Genomic DNA, 22,724 nt, shown 5'->3' with positions numbered 1-22,724 from the left:
TTTTCGTTTACATACCACAAATCTTCCGAGAGGCCCAGGCGGCACAGGTGGTACACTCAGGGGTGGGGGCGGGAGAAACTGCTTCGCCCGAGTGATTCAGAAAGCCCAGGTGCATCATCAAAGCTGCTGAAATGGCTTGAATTTGGCCTTGGCTAAAGAAAAAGAATTGTCCCGCCGGTAGAGCTTCAATACGCATCACAACTTGCACCAGTTCCGTAATAATGGGAGGGTAACAGCTTTCGAAGATCTCCAGACTGTGAGACAGCAGAGTTGACAGCTGCGGACCCTCTTCCACTTCGGTTTCAGATAGGATGTCAGCGGAAATCAGGAGGAACTCCAGAACCAGGACCGTCTCCGGCTCTCCTTCCTTTAGGTGCGCGAGTGTAGACTGTAGGCAAAAAAAAGCTGATTCCACCTCTCCCAGATTCGACAAATGATGCAGCTTGAAGAGCGAAGCACAGACGGCGACATTTCTCGCGTTCGGCTGCCTAACTCGTAACAACTTAGTTGCGAGACAAATCTCATTCTTCAGTCCTAAGATACCGTGATCGAGAGAATGTAACATTGGCTGCAGAAACAAAGCTATTCGCGCCACTCGGGTGGAGTCGACTTGTGGGTCGAAGTTCGTCACATCCTGCACCAGCTGGATTCTCAGCCTCAACAGCGAGTACTGCTCTTCCCTAAGGAAGTCCAGGAGATATCGATAAGGCGCCGACAAGCCTGGGTACATGGACGTCAGATGTCGGAAGACGCACTTGAATTTCGCGTGCGCCGTCTGGAGTTTTTGCTGAAGGTGGGATGAGTCTTTGATCGTCTCCACCACGTCATACGCCTCCGACTCCGTCGCTGCCCAGTGGCGAGCGAGCTCCGTCATGCACTGGAGCAACAACACGGCTGGAAAGGGGCTGACGTGATACTGCATCTGGTGAGCTTTGTGTAGGAACTGAGTGGCCTCCGTGATGTCTCCGCCGAGGAACGCAGCGATACCAGCTTTGACTAATGAGCACTGGGGTCCTGTGAAACCCAAGGCATGCAGGGAATCAATGATCTGGGTGAGCTTCTCCTTGTTTGGCGGATGTAGTTCTAGAACCAGCATTGCCTCGAGGCTCATTGCAGTACTTCTCCCGGTATGCATCAGGCTGTGTACGAAGCAGTAAACGGCTCACTGTTCCACGAACAACTCTAAGCGCCTAAAGTTGGCTGTCTCCCAGAGGTACAGAACCAGGTAGTCAATATAAGGGGTGTCAAGATTCCCAGCCTCTGTCAAGGTGGCTTGGAACTCCGGCACCGGCAGTGCTACCCATTTCGCCGTATCGGCCACCCTGTGTGGCAAACTCACCAGCGCTGCGGCCGCCTTGACCTCTTCCGCGTTAAATACACCGCGCAGCAAATACTTCTCTGCGATTTGCACTCGTGGCGCCGTTTCAAACCCCTGCCGGTAGAGACCGTTAGCACTTTCGAAGTTACCAAGAAAGTACTGCGCGTCGCCGGCGACACACTGCAAGCTTGAGAGTGCCAGCGGCTGGAGGTTTTCTTGGTACATGGCCGCCAGAGCGGCGTCCAGAAGTCTTTCAGAGATGTATCTGTTGCGTGACTGCATGCTGCCGCCCAAATGGCGCTGCTCCCCAACGAAGACGGTCTCCATTCCTTGTTTTATTTCTAATTCAAATTCTACAATGTGGTTCCGAACTGACAGCAATAGGCAGGCAGCAAGACCTCTGCTCCCACGACAAGAGGCTGCACCACCAATGACCCCAGATAAATGGGTGATGCCTGCGATGACCGAAGTAAACCTCTCGAACCACAACGATCGCACTCTTGGTCCTGCGACGCGAACTGTCGATTCGCACTACGTAGGCCCATCTTCCACGTGGCCACCGAACAGGCCGGCGGGATTCGTCGCCTCCGGCGCGTACCCTGATCCATACGAAGCTGGGTCACGCCCCAACGAGAACTCTCGTTACGGCGCGTACCCTGATCCATACGAAGCTGGGTCACGCCCCAACGAGAACTCTCGTTACGAAAAGGATAAAATCACTAGGGAGCAAGTGGCTCAGCTGATGGGGCTTCGGTCCCAGTACTCGCCACAATGCAGGGGGGATTGGGTGCTTCAGGCGTTCCAACGCCGTTAGTGATCTTTCAAGAAATGTACAGTCTCCGCAAAAAACACCTCAATGTTTGGTAACTCGGAATAGCTTGACTCAGCATGGAGTCGTCAGAATTCTGGCGTTGCCCTGGGTTAGTTGGGTGGTGAAGGACGGGTGCCTCGTCAGGAGGTGTTTACGCCGAAAACCTGTAAAGATACGACTCGTATCTAACGTCGGACCCAATCTAAACCAAACCCAGTGACATCTCGTGCTGATATCAGCCTGTAATGTGCCAATCGGCTTGCGTGTCATGTCTGGTCAACTTTATGAATCCTGGATTTGATGCCGCCAAAGTTCTCCGACGTACAGAAGAAAGTAATCGCTGCCCTGCCGCTGCCAGAGCCTAACCTGGCAAGGGGAACGAATCTCCGCAACTGGTGCTTCACCCAGTTCGAAATATTCGACGAGAAGGAGACGCACCCGCACAACCCACATATGTGGTATGACTCGCAACCAAAGGTCCGTCGCGTGGTTTTCCAGCTGGAGGAGTGCCCTCGAACGAAGACTTTGCATTTCCAGGGTTATCTGGAACTCAACGTTTCCGTAAAAATCTCTTGGCTTCGAGAACATCTCTCTCCAGGAGCGTATTGGACTGCGCGGTGGTCAAAGCTGGCTTCTAAGGCGGTCGGATACTGTACAAAGGAGGAAAGTAGGTATCAAGGCAATACGTCGGGTCCCTTTTTTTATGGAGTGGAAGCCCCGAAACCCAAGAAGAAAAAGTCTTATACTGTGGAAGATGTGATGCGTGACTGCCGTTGCCTCAGTCTCCGAGAGCTCATAGAGACGCAGCCCGCAGCCTACCTGAGATGGGCGCACCACATGAATAAAGCTCGGCAAGTGATTCTCGCCGAGATGGCGCATCAGAAGCCTCTTTGTCTGTGGTTTTGGGGCAGCACCGGCGCCGGAAAATCAGACTTCATCAGCCGTGTTGTGCCTGACGACGTGACCATACGCAAGCCACTTGAGAACTCTACGTTCTTCGAAGGCTACGATCCTGTCCAACATCGCTGTCTGGTATTTGAGGACTACAGGGAGAAAACATACCCATTCAACCTCCTTATGCAGCTAGCCGACCACGAGCCACCCTTGCTGTCCCAAAAGGGGTCCTCCATGCCTTTCCGTTCGGACGTCATCGTGGTAACCACGCGGAGATACATTTCTGCAACTTTCAAGGTGGGTTTCCGGGGAGTTGGTTAGCAGGCCTCGGAACCGGACGAAGACATGCGTCAGCTCCAGCGCCGTTTTGTACAAGTGGAGTTTCCCATTCACAAGTCCGTCTTCGTCTTGTTGGTGGACCGTGTAACTCGGAGGCTGTGGCTAGGATCGGTTATGCGACAGAAGTATGACCCTGCTGTCCACGGAGCGCAGGATTCCGAGATGCTCGAGCCCGACAAAGCCTGCTTCACGTCCTATGTGGCCGACCTCCGGTCCAGAGGAAGGGAAAAAAGGCGCTGGTTTTTCGCCCTAGCTACGAATGCAGCCTGCGCCGAGCCCCTGCCGCTCCCTCCTCTGAAGGTCCTGAACATACCAGGCATTGCCGAGTTCTGCTCACTGGCTTCGGAGAGGGGACAGGCTGTGCCAGACGACTATGTCGCCTTTGTCAAGCAGAGCGATGAGCGGTGAGAGTCGCTCTGATGCCACACAGACGTACGCTGTTCAAAGAACTCGTTAGGGCAATGGACCAGAGCCACCTTCCCCCCAACGACCGCGACCTGTTAGATGATTGCGTATGGTAATCTCACGTTCCTTAGTTGTGTGTTTGCACGGTTCAGACAGATGCAGTCTCAACATTGGGTTCGTCAGTCGGAGGAGTCGCCTCGGCAGTAACGGTTTCAAGTTTCTCCTTCTCCTCGAAGGGCGGGTCCATCGCCATGTTGTTGATGCACTTGGTGTAACTGAAAGACTCGCTGCTTCCATCTTCCTTTCCCAGCATAAAGCACTTGAACTTGTCGTTTTCCTTGCTCTCCGGGTGCCATTCAACCTTTACACTGACAGCTCCCTGGGCTTTAGCGGGCTCAGGATGGTACTTGAGCAAGTCAAGGATGACCGGCAAAGCAGATGCCTTCACTTCTGTTCCGGGCGCGTAGACCTCTAGCATTTCTCGACAGTTCTTACGGAAGTCGTTTATTGATGGGAAAACTTGCCCACCGAGGATGATTGGGTTAAGAGGGACGTTCGAGGGACGCAGTTTTTTGCGCAAACCAGCTGGAAGGCGTACGTCGAAGAATTCGTGAGCCTGCATCTGATCATGGACGACCGTAACGTTGCACTGAGCACCGTTAAGCGTAACGGTCTTCAGATTTTCGGTTACCCACTGGATGTCCTCAGCAAAAGGACGCAACAAGGCAAAACACCGGCCATCAGCTCCAGGAGACGCAATGAAGTTGACGCTAACATGGTCGTGCACCTCGTTAAGGGCCGTCTTGATTTCCGCCCACGACACCTCCGAAGGAGCGTCGGTCACGCAGACCAGGACGCCGTTAGCATGGATGCGCATCTGCTGGCGTTCCTTCGGCTTTCGGGGCTCTCTCTTCTTGCGTGGCTCGTAAGTTGGTAGAGGTTCCTCAGATCGGATTGCCAATCTGTCTTCTCGTACAATGAGAGAAGTGCCTTGAATAGCCTCCAATATGTCTTCTGGTGTAGCCTCGACGTCCTTCACCTTCTTGCAGCTTGTGATGCAGTCAATCGGCAGCCAGCGTTCCTCAGTCTCTCTCATTTTATCCTGGAAGAACTTGTCGTGAACCAAGTTCTTGGGGCTGAAATAGTAGAGGACCTGTCGTCGAATGCATTCAAGCAGGTCTTCTCTGGTGTCGGGCTTGACACGCTTGCTCTCAGGCGTTTCAGATGCCTCCAACTCCCTCTTCATCTGATTTACCGATTTTCGTACGCAGTACAGCCCCCCACATCGTTCACTAGCATATCACATTCCTTCGATTTGCGATACCATTCACTATATCTCCCACGATTTAGCAACTTGCCCCTCGGGAGGTTCGGCGTTCTCCGCGAAGTTCTTTTGTCCGACCTCGGACCAGTTGGTTGAAAGAGACGTACCAGATGACTCCACGTACGACTTCATCATTGCGCGCTGTGTATCTGGGTCTGCGTCGTTGTAAAGCTTTCGAAAGAAGGCCATGGACTTGTCGCCCGTGTTATATGCATCGTCCTCCAAGACCTCCTCTCGCAGTAACCTGTCCCAGTCGCGACCTGTGGCTTCCGGGGCTGTGGCTTCGGATTCAGCGACAGCGCTAGCGTGCTCCAAGGACGGCCACAAGACGTCAGGAGTCCTCTTAGCTAAGCTGATTTCCACCTTGTACGGTGACACTCTCCACGAGCAATCCGCCGGCACAACGCCATCGTAGAGTCTTGCGACCGTCAGACTGAAAGGCGTGTCGTTAACAACGCTTACGGTCAACGAATTCTCTTCGATTTTCACATCCACGTTTTCCGTCAACAGACCCTTCAGATAGATCGCGACTTCTATTTTCGTGGTACTTTGCGAGAAATCCCATCTGACCATCGATTAAAATTTACAAATTTGGGGAATGATCATATGGTATCCATGGGCTTTCGCTGCCTTCACTGTCTCCAATTCTGTCGAATGGCTATTAATTCTTCACAGTACTTCTAGCACTAACTCAGCTTTTTTCCGAGCTTATTCATGGACTGCAATCTGGCACAGGCATACGCTCCTGGGGCTCCTCTCTGTGTGCACCGGCTCCTAAAGCCCCCTACATATGTGTATTACGAGTGGGAGACGCTGGGCTAGTTATCCAGACTTCCTACGTGGGACCCCAACGACATACCGCTGGCAGAGCTGGTGTATGGGTGGCTGAAGCGACTCTGGACTGCTGGAGTGTTCACATTGGACTCCGAGAGTGGGGAGCTGGCGGTCGTGAACCCAGAGGACCGATTTTGTGTGGATTTAACAGGCGTCTGGTCCACCTGGGCAGTCAATAGGCACTACAGGAAACGGGCAAGACGCTTTCGACTGTCCTGTGACGTTTTGAGCGTCTCGACAGCTCTAAAAGCGTGCAGAGCCTGTCATCGGGAGCGGCTGGGGGGTGCGTTATCCCTCGAAAAACTGGAACGGCTCGGACAGGAGACCGACGACCACGGGTGGCTGACGGAGCGGCTGATTACGATGCTGGAGCGGTTGTCCAAGGACCCAAGCACGTCTCTCTCCGTCCACACATTCGAGTTATGGACAGCAGATTCGTCTCCGAAGCTTGCAGCCCTCTCAGTCGGGTTCGCGGTTGGATGTGTGTTCCACGACCTGACTGCGGGCACACCCCTGTGGGGCAAAGAGGGCGCCGGAACGGTCCTCATTCGAGCTGTTGGGCTTACACTCGCCAACGCAGGATTCACGTTGTGGTACTGGGGCATCGAAGTTCCGTACATGAGAGCCTACGACAACGCTGTGTCCCTGTCAAGACTTGCCTTCTTTGAGAAGTGGCAGCAGCAGCTGCAAACAGGCGAAATTGAACACTGCGAGCCCTTGACAAAGAGCTTCACCGCTTCCAAAATGGAATCCAATCACGATTGGGTCTGGCTGCCTCCAGGGTACTGCCGTCTGGCCGACCCTGGACAGCTCACCACGCACAGAATGCAGAGGGTGGCGGGACTGTTGCAAGTAGACGGCGGCTGTCCAAGGCGAACTTCACTGCCGTCTCTCGGTCAACAAAATGGTGTGGCATCCCCCAGCGGCGACGTCCACAGTCCTGAGGAACTGAGGAGTGTCTACAAGCGAAGGCCGGCAGTAGAAGTCTTCTCCGAAGCAGGTGATAGCGTACTTCTTGTATAGACTGCGTTGATTGTAGCGACTCCATTGGTACTCTGCATGACACCGCACTACAGGCGAGTGCTGAGTAAATGTGGACCGGCCAGAAGCTCCGTACACATCGCAGCGGGAGCCGCCGACGACAACGACTTCGCCGTCTGAAAGCAGAAAATAGGTCCTGGGCGTCCTGGCTCCTTTGGCGGGAACCACTTTCATGAAGTGCACGTCACGACGATTACGTAGCAGCGGCACCAGTGTTGGGCAAGGAAATACCTCGAAATGCGGCAGCTGTACAGCTGGTTTCTTCAGCATCGAAAGTCCAGGTAAATACTCACGAGGTAACCCAAGCTGCCCCTCGTGGTTGCTACCCCAGGCGTAGACCTGCCCGTCTGGGGACTTGCCAAAGCTTGTGGTTGCTGTGTAAGGCGCATATGTAGCGCTCACCTCCTGCATGCACCGACTCTGTGGCAATTACCAGAGACATCGGCACTCGCCGTAGAGGAGGGCCGACATTGCTCCCTTCCATTCTGTAGGCTTGGGTGAATATGGCCGCCAATTGCGCCGCTTGCGGCACATTCGAACCTGTTGCTGTGCAGATGTTACCCTGGGCGCACTTCTGAAGCAGCGGCCTTAGGCTCCGAGTCGAAGCAGCTCGAGTTGTTTCGCGCCAGTTAACAGTTGAACCCAAAGCTATCCATTTGAAGTCAAAGAGAGCCAGCTTGGCGCACTCAGTGTTCACAACCGCCTCACATGACAATGAGGGAAGCTCGCAGACCTCCACGTCACTATGGCCCGCAAGGCCTGGATGTAGCCCCAGCTGCCCTCCTTCGTCAAGGCCAGCAGCAAATATGCAGGTCCGAGGCGGCATTGGAAGGTGGTTCTCGTCAGAGGCGAGGACCTCCACGTGGTGTATTGGGAACGGAGGATTGATTCGCATCTCGGCAAGAAACAGTGAGTGACTTTCACCGCAGGAGGCATCAAGGAAGGTCAAAGCCGCCGGCATGGGATGCGGTGCACGCACGTTTAAGATGAAGCTGAAGGTGTAGGGATCCAGCACGAGGTTGCAGGTGTAAGCTGCAAGGTATCGCCAGGCATCTCGCAACGGCTCGACATTGAAAAATCCGTCCTTGGTCGCCGGGAACTCCAAGATGTTAAGGGGTGTCGGCTTTACAATGAGCTCAGGGTCTCCAGGAAGCCCCAGTTGCCTAACCTCATTCTTGCCCCAGACGAACACGTGTCGCTGGCGGGTAACACAAGCAGCGTGCATAACCCCGCAGGATACCGAGGCAACTGGCTCAGGAATGGGGACTTCTCGGGGGTATGAGACTAGGCAGTCAGCCTCGTAGCCCAAACAATTGTCTTCATGGGAACCCCATGATAGGAGTTCTCCCGTTTTCAACACAGCGGCGGCAAATCGAGCGCCACAAGCGACGGAGTCGACAACGCCTCGAATCGGTACCTGCCTCCACAGACCTACGCTACTTGCGGAAGGGGGCCCCTTGAACTGGTAACGGCGGCGCTTCAGCTCGCCGGAGAAGGGTAGGTGGTTTTCTGTTGACCATACACACCCTAGGCGCGTGAGGGCCAATGTGAACTCCTCGCCGGCTGCCACTTCTCGAAGCAAGTTTCCTGAAACAGGAGACGAGAGGAAGCCCCAGTGCTGGACCCACCAGGGTGATACGCCCAACGCATTGCGACGTGACTCCTCTTCTCGAATTTGAGGATCTGCGGAACGTATTACGGGGTCGACAGCGTCGAACACCGGCGGGCCCATCCCCAACTGGCCTGCGGTGTTGAGTCCGACACCAAGCAGCGGTCTTCGGTCGCAGAGCAGAGGCAGCAGTTGTTGTATGAGCTTCTGAAGTCTGATGCTGAGACTGGGGGCCACTCACCTGGACGTCGCTTCCGAAAGCGAGGTACTCTTGATGAAGGCACCGTCGCAGCCGTAGCCACCAAGCCGGTACGGAAGCATCATCATTCGAATCCATTCGGTGGCAACTTCTGTTTGAGGAAACGTGCTGGAGATTTCCATTTCCAAGGCTTGAACGACGACCTGTTGTACGATTGGAGGCCATCCGTCGCTCTGGTTGAAAATGGCCACTGGAGTGCCCTCCCCTATTGGAAGGTCAGCCGCTCCGAGACGTAGAGGGTTGTTCGGGTTCATCAGGGTGACGCATCTGTGTCTACGATCGACGATTCTCACAGCGACAACCCCAGCCACATGGTCTGGGCCACCTGCGCGTCGCCAATCGCAGCTGCAGCCTGTCTGAGTAGCAAGAGCACTGGGGTTAGATGAGACTGAAGTCCCTACGAAATGTAGACATGGCGATCGGGAAAGGAGAATCAGCGTACTGGAGTCTCGGGACGAGAGTCGCGCAAGTGCAGTCCATGATCCGCATCAGCGCTCCCTGCGCAAATCTCTGTCGGAAAACACGAAGAAGCGCTTGAACAAGCGATTTCAAAATAGCGGAGGCCTCGGACTCCGGAGTTATTAGTCGCAGGACATCTGCTATGTCAGAGTGCATCCAGGAACCACTATCGCCAGGATATAACACGAGGGCAACGAAGCACACAGACAGCGCTCGCTCCGGCGGCGGCATCTCGATCCATGACCCCGACAGAGGTACCCGTCGCTGGAGTCGTCGAAGAATTCCGCCAATCTCAGAGCTGGTATCGCAGGAAGAGGCATCCTACCGAGCGGGGGCGACTAGCAGGGCTGCGAGCGGGAGACCTTGAGAGGCACGCCTCATTATTGGTCTTATTGTCCTTTTGGCCGGTCACACAGACGATTTGAAAGTCTCGAATGACTACGGAGCACATATCATTACGGTAAAGATTTGAAAGAAAAAAACGAGGTCTAATCGACATCTCTCCCCCGACTGCACACGCCAAAGCCAGCAAGCGGCATGAACGCCGTGTCGACGTCCACACCAGGCACCCGTTTGGCGGTGAGTTCCATTACTGACCAATCCAACGGCCCAGAGTCGGCATCAGAGCCGGAGGTTACAGATAGGGAATCGATGGAAATTTCTGGACCGGATACGGGGTCGTCTGACGTCTCGTCAGTTGCGCACTTCTCGAGGAAACTGACCTCGTCTCCATCGACTAGAAGCTCTCTCAGCTTGCTCATGGCCGGAGGCTTCACTACCGCTGTCAGTTCTCTCCTGAAGCGCTGCAGGTTGGGAGCGGAGAAGGTATCGGTGGGGATTGGCTGCTCCGGAAGCGTTGCCTTCCCCGTAAATGTTGTCAGTATGCACGCTTCGCCAGGTGAGGATGGGGCGGTGGTAGGATTCACATCGGAGTCGGTCTTGAGATCGTGCTGTGCAGCAGCTCTTACAGCAGGCGGCCCGTTAGGACCCGGCTGTGGGTTGGCGATTCGCGCCAACAGCTCTTCCTTGCTTCCGATTGCGTACACAAAACCTAAAATCCGTCGTAGATCTGGCTTGTCCGACCTCGCTTCAAGCAAAAGCTGCGCGCTGTACCCTGCGACGTCGCTGATTACCAACTCAGCGGCGCTGTAATGGCGGGGGAGGGGACCTCTGGTTATTTTGTTCACTCGTCGTAGGATATCGCCCTTCACCGCTCGCTCCCAGCGTCGGGCATAGAGGAGGCTTGCGAGCGCGGTACTCGATAGTGTCGCGCCAAGGAAACACAGACCGCCACTCGACGCCGATTCAACGACCCAGATACTGGATTGCACCGCGCTCCTCAAGTCGTTTCTCACACCAGTGACAGACGTATTTGTCTCCACAACTAAGTCGTGGTGTGCTCCCATTATCGCAGCCTGATCCAGCATGAGCTGTCGAACCAGCTCGGCGGTGTCTTCGAGGTACCGAGTTGTCAGAGCGGAATCCTTCGCTTCTAAAATCCACTTTGCAGCGCGGCAGCTGCTACCATGGGCTCTCACTAACCACCTAGCAGTGGGGGCAACACATGCCATTGCGAACACAGCGGCAAGGGTGTAGGCCGACGACAAGAGAAGCGAAAGTAGCACAACTCTTTGCGGCACCTTTGCCGGCGCTACCGAGAGGAGGCACCGAAGCCCCAGAGTTAACAGAATAGGAAACCAAACTCTATTCAGTCGTGAGAAGCGCTCCGTAGATACCAATTGAAAAGAGCTGCCGCGTAGACTTCGAGCCAGCGCAGCCGGTGCCAACGCCGTTACTCCGAAGGTCTCTGACACCAACTCGCAGTACTGGCGCATGTTCCTAGGCAGAACGGGGTCTGGGACATTCGTAGCACCTTCGGAGTCGTCAGAACTCCAATCCTTTTGAGGTCGCATGCAAGAAATTTTGTAGATTCGACAGAAAGGAGCTTGGGAGGAAATGTTGCAATCTGACAACAGATAACACCCAAAATCAAGCAGGTCCTCCTACATTCAAATTCATTGCTAATGTGTGAAGGTAAATAAGAGAGGCCACATGCGAGAAAAATCAGCGATGTGTGGCGCCTTTAATAAGATGTGGGGATACCAGCACGAAATCATAGCAATACCAACACAATCTCCATAGCGTTAGTAATACCAGGTCACTGTGGTCGCACGAATCTCCATACCGTAAGGATCTCCCCAGGAGCCGCTTTCCGACCAATGCGAGTTGCTGAGAAGCCGGACTGCTGCATCGATCGCGCCACCTCTGCAGGCCGATTCCGTTCCTCCAACAGCAAAATTAGCTCCCGAGTTGAGGAGGCGATCCGCTCCAGCAACTTATCGATGATCTCCCTGCCGTCTTTACCCCCAGCGAATGAGGCGTAAATGCCCCCTTGTGCAATCTCTTCAGGCTCAGAGGGAACGTAGGGCGGGTTGCAGAGAGCTCTGGAAGAAGCAGTGAACCGATTTGATCATAATTTAACCTAAAACCTGGCTGAGGTCTCTTACTTGTCCACGGTCCAATTCCGCAGAAAACCTGTGGAGTAATCACCCAAAATGAGGTCGTCCACTGAGGACCTGTTCATCGCGAAAGTTTCTGACGTGACGGTCAACGCGGCAGGATTGATGTCTATGGCCAAATGCAAGGATTGGGGGTTAAGGAGGGCATGGGTGCAGAGGACGACGCCAGATCCGCTCCTGGGTAAATTGAAAAGGATGTTAATCATATAAGTGATCCAAAACCGTCAAATCCTACCCAATTTCCATAACGGCATCCCGCGATTTATTCGACTCTAGCATATCGCACAGCAGAAAGGAGTCCTCAGCTGGCTCGTAAACCTAGAAACACCATGAAAACCTGAGACGATCGATCTGTACCCTATCTCGCCTCCATCCCCGAAAGTGGTCCAGATTGACTTTTCTGTCCATTCACTAAAGACTCATTTTCATGGACACTCTCTCTGTTGACTTAATCAACTGGTGACTCGAGTACACTCAGTTGTGTGCAAGTCATCAAATGTTGTGACTGCTTTAACGTTGTGAGTCTCTGGTAAGAAAGGAGAAAGGTGACCCCAAATCTACAACCCCACTCAAAATCATGACGGTGGATCGCAGTAAGTAACATCAAAATCACAATGCGACCCTTCTCTACTGCTTGTCTGTGCGCTGCAATGTGCGTCTCTGTAGTTTTTGCGAACACGGGTCTCCGTGCACAAAGCGCCAAGTTTAAAGAGGACACAGTCGCACAGGATTTTGGCCTACAAACCGATTTGAGGGTTCAACCCACTGGTGTGGACGTAGCTATGCTGCGGAGTCTGCTGAACGGCGCTGGACCTGTTCTACCCTTATGGCTTCAGACCATGGTCGGGAGATCCCTCTCCGAGGTTGATAGTCTGGAAGGTCTTCAATTAGAGGACAGGGACGTCGCATCCGAGGGTGTGGACAACTCCCGAGTCGCACAGGATTTTGGCCTACAAACCGATTTGAGGGTTCAACCCACTGCTGTGGACGTAGCTATGCTGCAGAGTCTTCTGAAGGGCGCTGGACCTCTACTACCCTTATTGCTTCAGACCATGTTTGGGAGATCCCTCTCCGAGGTTGATAGTCTAGGTCTTCAATTAGAGGACACGGACGTCATATCCGAGAGTCTTGTGCCGGAATTTGCTATGCTGCAGACAGCCCCTTTCGCTCGACCTCTGTTGGAGGTGGGTGATCTGATGACCGCGTTGAAGGATGGTGCTGCTTCGATGGTTTACTCCACCAAAGCTCTGATGGCACCAGTGATGTGCGCGTTCGAGGATGGTGCTGCTTCCATGGTTTCCTCAACCAAAGCTCTGATAGCACCAGTGATGTGCGCGTTGGAGGAAGGTGCTGCTTCCATTGTTTCCTCAACCAAAGCTCTGATTGCACCAGCGATGATCGACCTTTCTTCTGGACCTATAATGGCGTCATTACATGCCATTGCCAAGATCTTATCACGCCATACGTTTGTCGCGATTTCGGCTCTGCTGGATTTGATTCCGATGATACTCGGACCTCCCTTGAAGCTCATTCTGGCCGGACCCGCACTTTTGTCGGGATTCGCCTTACTCGAGGCTCTCAAATGTGCAGCTTGCTTGGCGACTCCCTTGGTTATCTGTGCGGCGGTGCTTGCCGTCCTTGTGGGTCCTCCTATCTACAAGGTTCTCCCAGGAATATTTGAGCAGCTCAAAGCCGTCAAGTTGCTACTTCCAATGTTGAAACCCATTCTGTTTTCTGGGCCTTACGGTCCTCTGCTGATGAAAATGGGTCGTGGGCTGTCTCATTTGGCGGGTCCGCTGTCAGCCATTCGCAATTCTCCTGCGGTTATGTCTCTCCGAGCGCTCATTAAGTCGCTGATATCTGGAACAGCTCTTAAGCCTCTAGAGAAGGGGATTAAGGCGCTGCCTGTCAAGCTAGCGACGGCAGTGGCCAAGGCCGAAGGATTCTCTGACACCCCGAACAGCAGTTTCAGTGCTTTCGACCTTCTCAACACTTTCAAGAATTAATTCATTTGATCTAATGCTGAAATTTACTTTTCTTCTTTTGAATAGCAGACTCAATGCTGCTTTTTCTTCTTAATGAAGGACTGACATCTGCTCATGATTATCTCGGTTATGAAGGATTATTTAGTATCTAAGGATTATTTAGTATCTAAGGTCTTCTGCAGGATAAGTGACACCGATCACATTCGTTAAATTCGATGGGCAGTTCTGCGTTCTATACGGTCAATTGATCACAATGAATATTTTTTATTTTTCTTGGCTTCCGATCCCTCGTATGCCGATGCAGATCCTTTGCCCAACTGAAAAATATAACAACGAAATAACTACTTACTTCCTTTTTGGCCTTCTTTTTCTTTTTCTTCGACGTGGCTCCGTCGTCTGCAGATCCCTCGTATGCCGATGCAGATCCTTTGGTGTCGCTGCCCAACTGAAAAATATAACAACGAAATAACCACTTCCATACTTCCTTTTTGGCCTTCTTTTTCTTTTTCTTCGACGTGGCTCCGTCGTCTGCAGATCCTTCGTATGCAGATGCAGATCCTTTGGTGTCGCTGCCCAACTGAAAAATATAACAACGAAACAACTACTTCCGTACTCCCTTTTTGGCCTTCTTTTTCTTTGTTCCCTCGTCTTTGGCCTTGGTTTTTTTAGGAGCCAGAGCTTCCTGCGCAGCAAGGGCTTGCCTAGCTTTTCGTACAGCCACGTCGTTGAATGCTTCCATGAGTTTACTGTAGAAGGTGTCAACCTTCTCCTCCAGAGTTCGCAACTCCTGCAAGAAAGTCAGAGCCGTCAGTTTGGCGCATTTACTGTTTTGACCTTCTTGCTCGTCGTTTCGTAAACCTCAAAGTCCCGTTCGTAGGCATGCCTCTCCGCTTCGAGTTCCTTCTGGTAACACGTTGGATCACGAAGGTACTCGATAATTGTTATGGAACACTACCAGTTACCTCATTTCGTGCCGTATGACTCTCGAGTAGCCATTCGTCGAATCTGAGCATGTTCTCTTCCCTCCTAGCGCGAGTCTCAGCCGCAGCGGTTTCATTGTGAAGACACCTGTTGATGCCAACCAACACTTTTATCAGCCTTGTCGTTTCGGTAACCTGCAGCTGTTTGGTAGCAAAGTGGCTTTGGAGGCGCGAGAGCTGGGGTAGGAACTGAAGGGCGGCCTCATCTCCCACGTTGATCATATTGATGCCACGGATGGCAGATCCCAACGGATCGAAATGGCTGGATAGCTGGCGGATATAAATTATGAACAAACGTAAAATAAAATTGAATTATTAATCACCCGAATATCCTGTAAGGCCTTTGTTTTACCCAAACGACCTTCTTCCTCTTCGACGTGGTAGACCTCGATTAACTCACCCTCTAGGATTTCCAACTGCCATCAGATGAGATGTCAGACATGAATTATTGCTAACCTGATCTGCCTTGGACGACAACCGGTTCCGAATGTGTAACAGGTCCCAAAATAGCCGAAGGTTGTGCGGATCGTTCTGCGGGTGGGGTTTGCAGCGTAAGGACTCCACGTTTTGGACGGTGCGAGGCTCGGACCGGGGGTCTCTGGCCTACAGGTGACCACGAAAAGGACGAGGTGAAACCAAAATAAGCGTACTCACATGTTCTGCCTCCGGTGGGTCGTTTCAGATATCTGGGACAACACTTCAGCGTACAATTGCTTCAGTACGACTCTCAAACCCTTGACGACTGCCAATTGCTGAGAGCTGCACACGTCCAGCACGGTTGCAGAGACGGCCTCCTGGTTCATGTATGTCTTGGCTGACATGTAAGACCCCTGCGGTACATGAGTGTTACGACTATTAAAAAAAAGAATGTACTGATGGCAGACATTAAATATCAGCTACCGTAGATCGGATTCGGGCATCTATAAGATTGTGTGCTTTGCAGAGAAACAGCTTCTCAGCGCTTGTCAGCCTGTCCACGACAAGCTCCTCGTACAACTGAGAGTCGTCCATCTGGTTTCTGGACAGAAATAATGAACGTGGTCACCGATTTGATTACCGATTGTCGATATAGTCAAACAACTGCGATATTGCCTCTCGCGAGAAATACCGATCATCCGAGTCTCCGAACTGTTCCTTGGAGGCATCTCCCAATTCCTGGGTGGGAAACATAGAGCGGGAGATGATGCCCGTCTGTTCGGGCACAAGGCCTGACCTGTGCTCGATTCATGACCATATCTACTAACAGAACATAAAACAAATATGCCATACCGAAAGCCGCTGATGGACTGCTCAGTTGCAGTGTGTACCGCGTGGGAGGTGGACATTAGAAAAGTGCGTTCGACAATATTCCGAAGGACGGTGGACGAAATATCGGGAAGGCGCCGCTGGAAAACACAATGACCAAGGATTCTATGGCATTCCTACTGATTTTCCGCGGAGGAAGTCCCCGATCCCAACGAGTGTTTGTTGGGTGCGGTGTTCGAACTTCAACGAGTCGGGGATATGCCGAGTCACCAGTCTCCTCACGAGCTCCGCTGCCCGACGTCGAACGACGGAGGCCTTCATTCTGGCGGCGCTATCCAGGTCTGCAAAGGAGTTGGAGCGCGATAACCCGACTTCCTACAACTGCCGTCGGTCGCCAGGGTCGGAGACTCCAACTGGGAGTGAAACTTGTCAAAGCCACTGACTCGAAAGTCTGGAAACAGCAAGTGGCTGGGAATACGCAGTGTATCCGCGTCAGACATGGTGAGAAGGTTGATCGAGAGATCCGCGATGTCGGCTGTGGGGACGTTTGGACGAAGGCAAGGCAGTGGAAAAGCCGAGCCCTGTGTGGAAACCTATGACGGTACTCACTTTGATGCTGGTGATGCCCTGGAGAAAGTCCGTGGGAGCCAGTTTCCAAACGTTCTGAAGGGCGGCGTAGTCACGATGAGTCTGCTCCAAGAGGGAAATCAGACGCTCTCGAGTCTGGAACGCATTATAATGCATTGCGACAATTCAACCCACCCCTTCGAGACTTTTTTGATGCTCCACCAGTCGCTCCACGTAGCAATCCACAGCCTCCACCATTTCACCGTCCGTAACAGCTCGCTAGATTTGTATGAAAAAACTAAAATACAAATCAAATTCTATCTGCTGGAATTTATCTTCCAACTAAACGTGGCTACGGATCCCACCTCCAGTTCCTTGTCGAATTTTCCCATTAGTTCTTCATGAGCGGATAAGAAGTTTTCGTGGTGGTCAGATATTCGGTTCAGCGAGTTGACTGCACCAGCGAGTGTGGGAGCCGTCGACATGCTTTCGATCTCCAGAACTGCGAAACGAATGCAGAGATAAAAGCCCAGAAAATAATCCAAAACTAATGTTAAATCCACTTACAGTCTTCTGCTGACAGCTGCGGCACGGACATCATCGCAGCGCTGCCTGTCCGCCCTATACTCTGATGTTGGGCTTTCACCTTGGGGGTGGCGTGTTTGGCGCGGAGAATCATTTTGGACGCCACTTCCAGTTTCTGTAGGATGGACTTCTTGTTTTGATCCAACTCAGCCCGTTTGTTGTGCAATTCTTGAATGTTTTTGCGAACCTGTGGCAAAAATCAACAAGGATCCACCATAAGGTACAATAAATATTTCGACAAAAATGATTTACCTCTGGTGGAGGCGGCATCTCCTCAATGGCCAGATCTCCAATCTCTTCGCCAGTCTGTGCAGATATATTTTTTAGCTGCGATTCAAGCCTGGGAATGGAGGTGTTGCGGATAACGAGAGCATTCAATCATCCCAGAATCCTCATAGAAACAAAAAATCGAGGTTGAACTCACATGGCAATGAGCTCTTTCTGCTCTGCAATGAGCGATTGTTCCGGACTCAAGAAATTCACTTGCACCTTCTTTGTTATGGTTTTCGATTTCTCCGCAAATCTGGAAGAGTTGTGTGAGCTGCGCATTGCACCAGATTACCTGAGCGTGGACAGGGATATTTCCAACGCCTGTGTCGATGGGTGCACCGCCACCAAGAGACAAGCTCGGCTGTTCCCAGCCAGCGCCCTCTTTAGCAGTCTGGTGAGCGCGCTGTCCCGCCAAGGAATGAAGAACTTCTTGGACTTGGAGTCCTTCTTCGCTAGCTTGGATATCACCTCGGACAAAAGGAAGAGCGACTTGTTGATTGCTTGTCCTTCAGCTACAAGCCTCTGGGCGCCTGCCTTGTCACCCCCACGACCTTCAGCGGCGGCTGCTGCTTTTTCGTTGCCGGCAAGGTCCACAATTAACAAGTCACCCCTGGTATTCACCGTGAGGCCATCGTTGTAGGTTACGAGTCGTTCCATAATAGCCGTAAACTGCGATCACCAGAGCGATCTCGCTCACCACTGTATGCGATCGCGAACTCTGCTCGTTGAAATTCGTAGCAGCGAAATGACGCCGCTTCTCCGCTCTGGTGATGTCATTTAAAGAATAAATAAAAGAAAATACCAAATAAACTAAAATGATCGTACTTTTCTATGTGCTCCATACACTGCGCGAGACTGGTTACCTCCACCTGGGACAGACCCGCCACATAGAAGTTCCCTTCCCTAAGGAATGGTGTGGTTCCGATTTAATAGATATTTAGTAGTATATATTTGATCGAGTGAAAATGATGACGTTTCCTACTTGTCCTCTTTGATGGGGAGGTCCTCGGCAGGTGAACCTTGACCTCCGGCGCCGTCAACCATGAGGTCGTTCACACGCTCGAGATAGATCTCCACGTAGCAAACTCGGACCATAAATTCCTGACATAAATCATCTTTCCAGAATACAACAATCCTACCGTGGCGCTACCGTCTGCTCCTTTGCCAGACTCAGAGCTGACAGTCTGAAACAACAGGTCCAACGACCGCGGAAGGATGCCAGGATCATTTCCATTCCCCATCACTGAGTGTGTTTTTCCGCAACCTAACCGAATATTAAATATGGATACATTATTAATCATTTACCGGTTTGGCCGTATGCGATGTAGGTGCCGTTTATTCCTTTGAGGACGTCCAGAACAACGTCTTTGGCCGTCCTTTGGAACACCTGAGCGTTGTTGGCTGACAACTGCAACTTGGGGTCCCCCACCTTTGTCGTCGAAACAAGCGTCGAAGCTGTACTGGTGTTTGAGCCGTATGTTTTCCGGAGGTTTGATGTTCAAAACCAACCTCCCATCTTCGTGACATGTCCAAGCTATTTTGTCGCCTCTTTCGATCTGGGGAGCGTGTATCAGACGCAAGGTCATGACAACCCACCTCTCTTGAGAACAGGGGTCTTTGACGAATGCAAACTCGTATCGATTCCTCTCCCATTAGCGCTTTTTCATGATATAGTGAGATCTGATAGTGAGAACGCGTTGATTCGTCCATAATACGATGTACATGTAACATCCCAGGCTCATTTCGAGTGCACACAATGAGATTATTCAGGAAAACCCCCAATGGCCTGGCTCCAGTAAGATTTCCGGTGTCACCCCAACCCTTGACGACCGATGCCGTGACCCACATACTTAATGCGAAGGACACAGTTCAAAGACTGGAGAAGTACAAAGTCTCGCGGAGACACCGGTATAAACAGGCAGTGAACAGAAAGCGCCGGCTATCAGCGACGAGAGAAAGCTCAGCCAAGTCCAGTTTCAGCCACTTGAGCCACGACGTTCTGGGGTGCAGCGACAACCTGGGAAGACTGATGTGGGACCATCTAGATACGCCCATGGAACAAGACGCGCTGAGGGTGCTGCCGCAGTTGGTGTCTTTAGTGGACTACAAAGAAACGCACTTACGTCTGAGTGACTTCTTTGTCAGCGCACTCGAGAGATACGAAGAACGCAGCAGGCGAGCCGAGGGGGCTGTACATTCCATCTGGAAAGATAGCGTTTTCGCTCCTTGGGACTCCCCACATCTGAAAGAGTTCACATTTGAGGAGGGTAGTGAGATCTGTCGTGTTAGTGACAGCTCTGACTATGGAAGATGGGATACGCTTCCGGACTCACCAGAGGGAGGCGCCGAGGCCGACGGCCTCTGTGCGTTCATCCAGGATGCCTGGCATTCAAGGCCACCCGAATTCGAATCCGACGCTCGAGTGGTACCTCGACTACCAGTTCCCCTAGACTCCATCTCCGACGAAGTGTCAGACCCCGAGTTGACCCCAGAGCTGCCTACAAAGAAGAAGAGGCGGGCGAACCCAGTTCGCAGGTTCAGCCGCCTCCACGCCCGGCCGGGCTTGACCGAAATAGTTCCAGCATCGTCGACTGCTCCGTTCGTCTCTAGAGCGCGCAATACCAAGATCAATTTAGAGGCGCCGAAGCCACAGCCGTTGAAGTTCGTCTATCCGGGTCTTAACCATGTCACAGGCCCTCCACTTCCGAGTCTGTTTCCACCAGATGTGGCGGTGGGCACTCCTGTAGGATCGTTGCCCCAGACAAACTCTGACCCCCCATTTGGCGCTACTGCTCAGCCTTTAACCGTCAGTTCATGGTCCAGTAATTCCGATTGGTCATCCATCTCGTCGCAGAACCCCGCCTCGCAACTTATTCAGCTGATCAGAGGTCCTCCCCCCATCCACGTCGTCCGGGACGGGCACCCCGTGCCGCTGGAGAGGTGCTGTGGCGTGGACCACGAGCTCTGGTACAGAGCCCAGCACGTGCTCCGAGACGCAGGACTACGCCGGCAGTCCGATGCGTTCAGCGACTCAGCCTCCCTGTCCGACCTCGAAGTGGACTCCGCAGACGAGCCTGCAAGATGGATCCAGATCGCTCGGCGAGACGCAGAGGCCGTGCGGATCTCCCGCCTGGACAAGGTACTCCACGGGTTGAACAAGGACGAGAAGCGCCTCCAGGAGCTGCAAGCCCGGCTGCAGAGCGCGCTGCGAGAGTCGTTTCTTTGCGGAGCGCTGCCGATGCCGGAATGCTCGCAGTACGTGGACGAAGGCCTTGAAATCCGTTCCGAGCGATTCGACTCGCTCCTAGAGCACCTAAGGGGCGCTGTTCACCGAGAAGCTCGGATTGCTAGTAAAATCGTGGTCTTGAACGAAGAAATCGTCTCGTTGGAACAGGCTGGACTGAAGACGTCAGTGGTTTTAAAAGACCAGGAGGAGTGGGCTGGGAGGATGGAGCTAGCATCTGAACACGTGGGCGTCGCCGAGTTACTTTGCCATGAGGTGACCTCGGCCTTGAAATCCATTGATGTGGATGACTTGGTGTGTGCTACTCGCGAGAGCAAGAAGGCATTGACATACCTTCACGCCATCCTGGACCCCGTTCACGACACTGTGGAAGCGTTTCGAAAGAGGTATCGCTCCCTCCTTAGTCTTCGAACTGATATCCAAACCACCGCAAGGGGCGTAGTCGCGTTGTACTTGCGGATACTAGCGCATCAACCCTTGCTGAATGAGCATCGAAGATTGTACGGAGAAGTCCCCGCAACGTTAGGTGCGTTGGAGGGGTGCATTGTGGAAAGCATGTTAGTGCAGGACGTCTCGCCTTGAACATAACTGTGAACATGACACTGAACGCAAGTATATAAGGCCACAGAAAGGACTCTCAGCGCTCCGAAAGCAGACAGAGACGGGGAGTTCGATAAGCCTCGTGTGTGCTGCGCCCTGTCTGCTCCTTACGTCCGCTTTTCGTATGCATACCGAATGCAGAGCCACGCGACCAATGCTACCTGGTGAGTGACTGGAGCAATCTCCACGCAGGGCGGCCATTATCACGGTGGCTTTCATCAGCGTTCTGTCACTGCTTTTCGAGGTGGGGGTAGGCCATCTTCGGCGAAGCCTGAAGCGCAAAAACCAGGTGCTGGAGCCGTTCTTAGGTGGCGTCCTTAAGGAACTCACTATCCTGGGCTTCATATCCTTCACCCTATTCCTCACAATTCAGACAGGTCTGATTCAAACGCTTAACGACAGTATATTTGGCCTGAACAAGACCGAGCAAACCGCATTGGAGGAACATCCGGATCTAGCGCCTCCCACAACCTTCACAGAAATCTTCGAGGAAATCCACATTCTGGTTTTTTTTATTATGGTAGTGTTCGTACTGGTTGATGGTAAGTTGTGCCCCGTGTCAATATCCATAATTTATTATTTTATCCTCTTTATTAATCGGATGATTTTATTCTAATTATTCTAGTTTATTTATCGGAATAATTCTGTTCCAGGTCTCCTGCTAATTAGTGGCGTGGGATTCCTGAAGCGGCTCACATTCTACGAGAACAAAACTGAAACTGACCTCATGCGCGATGCGAGTTCGGCTATGAGGACGAACAACCAGGTGCTGCTTAGGCAGATCGACAGCAGCCTCCAGTATTACGGCAACAAGCAGAGATTGATTTCGCCCCTAAGATCTTTTATTCCACGCCCCGCGAAGATGAATTTCGACTACTCTGAGTACATCTCAAGAGTTTTCACAAAACTGCTCCTCAAAGTGACGGAAATGCCCTTCATGTCTTTGATCGTCGCGACGGCAGTGGCGGTTATGCTCCGACCATTGCTTGACATCACCGGCAGAGCTTACATCATCATCATGTGTCTTCTCGCCCTCTACATCTTACTGACGTCTCTGTTCATCAAATGGACAGTAAGGCGGCTGACCCACCAACTAACTCCTCAGCCGTACAGAATACGCACCCACCTGATAGACAAGCTCCAGAATGGCGCGCCCTCTAGAGAGGACGAGATCAGTGCCTTGTCAGCGCCTATCGACCAGTACCCGCTGCTGGGCCCTCCTACTTTCCTGGACTCGACGCTGGCAAACCGTTACGAGAGGCTTTTCTGGTTCAACAGGCCCAACGGGTTCCTCACAGCCGTTCAGACGGTGTTGTTTTTCCATGCGGTGGCCATATCCCTCTACATCCGTTCATTCATATCGTTCGAGGCTGAAGCTCTGTGGTTCAGTCATGGATTGTGGGCTTACCCTCTGAGCATCGGAGTAGTCCTGGTGT

At 52.5% G+C, this 22,724-nt stretch overlaps 18 protein-coding genes across 27 annotated transcripts; 7 read left to right on the top strand and 11 right to left on the bottom strand.

Annotated features, from left to right (window-relative positions):
• Nucleotides 1-7: 7 nt before the first annotated feature.
• KVP17_002547 (uncharacterized protein) lies at nucleotides 8-1,645 on the bottom strand (the record flags this gene model as incomplete). Of its 3 annotated transcripts, XM_068518908.1 has the most annotated exons (2): nucleotides 8-1,139; nucleotides 1,167-1,645. In XM_068518908.1, 2 exons carry the CDS (start codon nucleotides 1,643-1,645, stop codon nucleotides 8-10), a joined length of 1,611 nt encoding a protein of 536 aa, XP_068371864.1. The 3 variants fall into 3 exon arrangements, with proteins under 3 accessions (XP_068371864.1, XP_068371863.1, XP_068371865.1); XM_068518907.1 differs by lacking the exon at nucleotides 1,167-1,645 and having other exon boundaries at nucleotides 8-1,111; XM_068518909.1 differs by lacking the exon at nucleotides 8-1,139 and having other exon boundaries at nucleotides 1,163-1,645.
• Nucleotides 1,646-1,769: 124 nt separating this feature from the next.
• Nucleotides 1,770-2,132, top strand: KVP17_002556 (uncharacterized protein; the record flags this gene model as incomplete). The annotated part of the gene is made up of 1 exon (XM_068518922.1): nucleotides 1,770-2,132. One exon carries the CDS (start codon nucleotides 1,770-1,772, stop codon nucleotides 2,130-2,132), a length of 363 nt encoding a protein of 120 aa, XP_068371877.1.
• A 297-nt stretch (nucleotides 2,133-2,429) lies between these two features.
• On the top strand, nucleotides 2,430-3,883 carry KVP17_002552 (uncharacterized protein; the record flags this gene model as incomplete). Of its 3 annotated transcripts, XM_068518917.1 has the most annotated exons (3): nucleotides 2,430-3,320; nucleotides 3,348-3,766; nucleotides 3,793-3,883. In XM_068518917.1, 3 exons carry the CDS (start codon nucleotides 2,430-2,432, stop codon nucleotides 3,881-3,883), a joined length of 1,401 nt encoding a protein of 466 aa, XP_068371873.1. The 3 variants fall into 3 exon arrangements, with proteins under 3 accessions (XP_068371873.1, XP_068371872.1, XP_068371871.1); XM_068518916.1 differs by lacking the exons at nucleotides 3,348-3,766; nucleotides 3,793-3,883 and having other exon boundaries at nucleotides 2,430-3,344; XM_068518915.1 differs by lacking the exons at nucleotides 2,430-3,320; nucleotides 3,793-3,883 and having other exon boundaries at nucleotides 3,369-3,770.
• A 32-nt stretch (nucleotides 3,884-3,915) lies between these two features.
• KVP17_002546 (uncharacterized protein) lies at nucleotides 3,916-5,013 on the bottom strand (the record flags this gene model as incomplete). Its single annotated transcript, XM_068518906.1, has 1 exon — nucleotides 3,916-5,013. One exon carries the CDS (start codon nucleotides 5,011-5,013, stop codon nucleotides 3,916-3,918), a length of 1,098 nt encoding a protein of 365 aa, XP_068371862.1.
• Nucleotides 5,014-5,097: 84 nt separating this feature from the next.
• KVP17_002530 (uncharacterized protein) lies at nucleotides 5,098-5,664 on the bottom strand (the record flags this gene model as incomplete). The annotated part of the gene is made up of 1 exon (XM_068518875.1): nucleotides 5,098-5,664. One exon carries the CDS (start codon nucleotides 5,662-5,664, stop codon nucleotides 5,098-5,100), a length of 567 nt encoding a protein of 188 aa, XP_068371835.1.
• Nucleotides 5,665-5,805: 141 nt separating this feature from the next.
• KVP17_002559 (uncharacterized protein) lies at nucleotides 5,806-6,948 on the top strand (the record flags this gene model as incomplete). Of its 2 annotated transcripts, XM_068518926.1 has the most annotated exons (2): nucleotides 5,806-5,894; nucleotides 5,922-6,948. In XM_068518926.1, 2 exons carry the CDS (start codon nucleotides 5,806-5,808, stop codon nucleotides 6,946-6,948), a joined length of 1,116 nt encoding a protein of 371 aa, XP_068371881.1. The 2 variants fall into 2 exon arrangements, with proteins under 2 accessions (XP_068371881.1, XP_068371882.1); XM_068518927.1 differs by lacking the exon at nucleotides 5,806-5,894 and having other exon boundaries at nucleotides 6,289-6,948.
• Nucleotides 6,949-7,159: 211 nt separating this feature from the next.
• KVP17_002558 (uncharacterized protein) lies at nucleotides 7,160-9,674 on the bottom strand (the record flags this gene model as incomplete). 2 transcript variants are annotated; one of them, XM_068518924.1, is made up of 7 exons in its annotated part: nucleotides 7,160-7,212; nucleotides 7,260-7,340; nucleotides 7,369-8,789; nucleotides 8,817-9,101; nucleotides 9,128-9,206; nucleotides 9,236-9,591; nucleotides 9,619-9,674. In XM_068518924.1, 7 exons carry the CDS (start codon nucleotides 9,672-9,674, stop codon nucleotides 7,160-7,162), a joined length of 2,331 nt encoding a protein of 776 aa, XP_068371879.1. The 2 variants fall into 2 exon arrangements, with proteins under 2 accessions (XP_068371879.1, XP_068371880.1); XM_068518925.1 differs by lacking the exons at nucleotides 7,160-7,212; nucleotides 9,128-9,206; nucleotides 9,236-9,591; nucleotides 9,619-9,674 and having other exon boundaries at nucleotides 7,289-8,795; nucleotides 8,817-9,088.
• Nucleotides 9,675-9,781: 107 nt separating this feature from the next.
• KVP17_002544 (uncharacterized protein) lies at nucleotides 9,782-11,206 on the bottom strand (the record flags this gene model as incomplete). The annotated part of the gene is made up of 1 exon (XM_068518903.1): nucleotides 9,782-11,206. One exon carries the CDS (start codon nucleotides 11,204-11,206, stop codon nucleotides 9,782-9,784), a length of 1,425 nt encoding a protein of 474 aa, XP_068371859.1.
• Nucleotides 11,207-11,451: 245 nt separating this feature from the next.
• KVP17_002533 (uncharacterized protein) lies at nucleotides 11,452-12,018 on the bottom strand (the record flags this gene model as incomplete). Its single annotated transcript, XM_068518880.1, has 2 exons — nucleotides 11,452-11,737; nucleotides 11,801-12,018. The coding sequence occupies 2 exons, from the start codon at nucleotides 12,016-12,018 to the stop codon at nucleotides 11,452-11,454; spliced, it is 504 nt and encodes a 167-aa protein (XP_068371840.1).
• Nucleotides 12,019-12,462: 444 nt separating this feature from the next.
• On the top strand, nucleotides 12,463-13,818 carry KVP17_002550 (uncharacterized protein; the record flags this gene model as incomplete). Its single annotated transcript, XM_068518913.1, has 1 exon — nucleotides 12,463-13,818. The coding sequence occupies one exon, from the start codon at nucleotides 12,463-12,465 to the stop codon at nucleotides 13,816-13,818; it is 1,356 nt and encodes a 451-aa protein (XP_068371869.1).
• A 227-nt stretch (nucleotides 13,819-14,045) lies between these two features.
• KVP17_002549 (uncharacterized protein) lies at nucleotides 14,046-14,536 on the bottom strand (the record flags this gene model as incomplete). Of its 2 annotated transcripts, XM_068518911.1 has the most annotated exons (4): nucleotides 14,046-14,114; nucleotides 14,147-14,242; nucleotides 14,279-14,374; nucleotides 14,411-14,536. In XM_068518911.1, 4 exons carry the CDS (start codon nucleotides 14,534-14,536, stop codon nucleotides 14,046-14,048), a joined length of 387 nt encoding a protein of 128 aa, XP_068371867.1. The 2 variants fall into 2 exon arrangements, with proteins under 2 accessions (XP_068371867.1, XP_068371868.1); XM_068518912.1 differs by having other exon boundaries at nucleotides 14,147-14,374.
• A 202-nt stretch (nucleotides 14,537-14,738) lies between these two features.
• Nucleotides 14,739-15,200, bottom strand: KVP17_002560 (uncharacterized protein; the record flags this gene model as incomplete). The annotated part of the gene is made up of 2 exons (XM_068518928.1): nucleotides 14,739-15,039; nucleotides 15,178-15,200. The coding sequence occupies 2 exons, from the start codon at nucleotides 15,198-15,200 to the stop codon at nucleotides 14,739-14,741; spliced, it is 324 nt and encodes a 107-aa protein (XP_068371883.1).
• Nucleotides 15,201-16,339: 1,139 nt separating this feature from the next.
• Nucleotides 16,340-16,847, bottom strand: KVP17_002538 (uncharacterized protein; the record flags this gene model as incomplete). 2 transcript variants are annotated; one of them, XM_068518891.1, is made up of 2 exons in its annotated part: nucleotides 16,340-16,603; nucleotides 16,632-16,766. In XM_068518891.1, 2 exons carry the CDS (start codon nucleotides 16,764-16,766, stop codon nucleotides 16,340-16,342), a joined length of 399 nt encoding a protein of 132 aa, XP_068371848.1. The 2 variants fall into 2 exon arrangements, with proteins under 2 accessions (XP_068371848.1, XP_068371849.1); XM_068518892.1 differs by adding an exon at nucleotides 16,785-16,847 and having other exon boundaries at nucleotides 16,515-16,745.
• A 59-nt stretch (nucleotides 16,848-16,906) lies between these two features.
• Nucleotides 16,907-17,190, bottom strand: KVP17_002557 (uncharacterized protein; the record flags this gene model as incomplete). The annotated part of the gene is made up of 2 exons (XM_068518923.1): nucleotides 16,907-17,091; nucleotides 17,157-17,190. 2 exons carry the CDS (start codon nucleotides 17,188-17,190, stop codon nucleotides 16,907-16,909), a joined length of 219 nt encoding a protein of 72 aa, XP_068371878.1.
• A 435-nt stretch (nucleotides 17,191-17,625) lies between these two features.
• On the top strand, nucleotides 17,626-18,084 carry KVP17_002536 (uncharacterized protein; the record flags this gene model as incomplete). The annotated part of the gene is made up of 1 exon (XM_068518889.1): nucleotides 17,626-18,084. The coding sequence occupies one exon, from the start codon at nucleotides 17,626-17,628 to the stop codon at nucleotides 18,082-18,084; it is 459 nt and encodes a 152-aa protein (XP_068371846.1).
• KVP17_005261 (uncharacterized protein) lies at nucleotides 17,733-18,101 on the bottom strand (the record flags this gene model as incomplete). The annotated part of the gene is made up of 1 exon (XM_068515066.1): nucleotides 17,733-18,101. The coding sequence occupies one exon, from the start codon at nucleotides 18,099-18,101 to the stop codon at nucleotides 17,733-17,735; it is 369 nt and encodes a 122-aa protein (XP_068371884.1).
• A 1,099-nt stretch (nucleotides 18,102-19,200) lies between these two features.
• On the top strand, nucleotides 19,201-21,270 carry KVP17_002541 (uncharacterized protein; the record flags this gene model as incomplete). Its single annotated transcript, XM_068518898.1, has 1 exon — nucleotides 19,201-21,270. The coding sequence occupies one exon, from the start codon at nucleotides 19,201-19,203 to the stop codon at nucleotides 21,268-21,270; it is 2,070 nt and encodes a 689-aa protein (XP_068371855.1).
• A 153-nt stretch (nucleotides 21,271-21,423) lies between these two features.
• On the top strand, nucleotides 21,424-22,724 carry KVP17_002534 (uncharacterized protein; the record flags this gene model as incomplete). Of its 2 annotated transcripts, XM_068518884.1 has the most annotated exons (3): nucleotides 21,424-21,452; nucleotides 21,481-21,830; nucleotides 21,942-22,724. In XM_068518884.1, coding segments are annotated over 3 exons (1,162 nt in total), but the record flags the coding sequence as incomplete, so codon positions are not given. The 2 variants fall into 2 exon arrangements, with proteins under 2 accessions (XP_068371841.1, XP_068371842.1); XM_068518885.1 differs by lacking the exon at nucleotides 21,424-21,452 and having other exon boundaries at nucleotides 21,806-21,830; nucleotides 21,942-22,720.

Source organism: the organism of the source record quoted next (assembly GCF_019968985.1).
Source record: "MAG: Porospora cf. gigantea B chromosome Unknown PgB_NODE_76_length_45516_cov_123.677, whole genome shotgun sequence".
In the NCBI taxonomy this organism is placed as follows: Eukaryota; Apicomplexa; class Conoidasida; order Eugregarinorida; family Porosporidae; genus Porospora; species Porospora cf. gigantea B.
The sequence above is the reverse complement of the archived record's forward strand: the minus strand, read 5'-3'. Positions and strand labels throughout refer to the sequence as shown.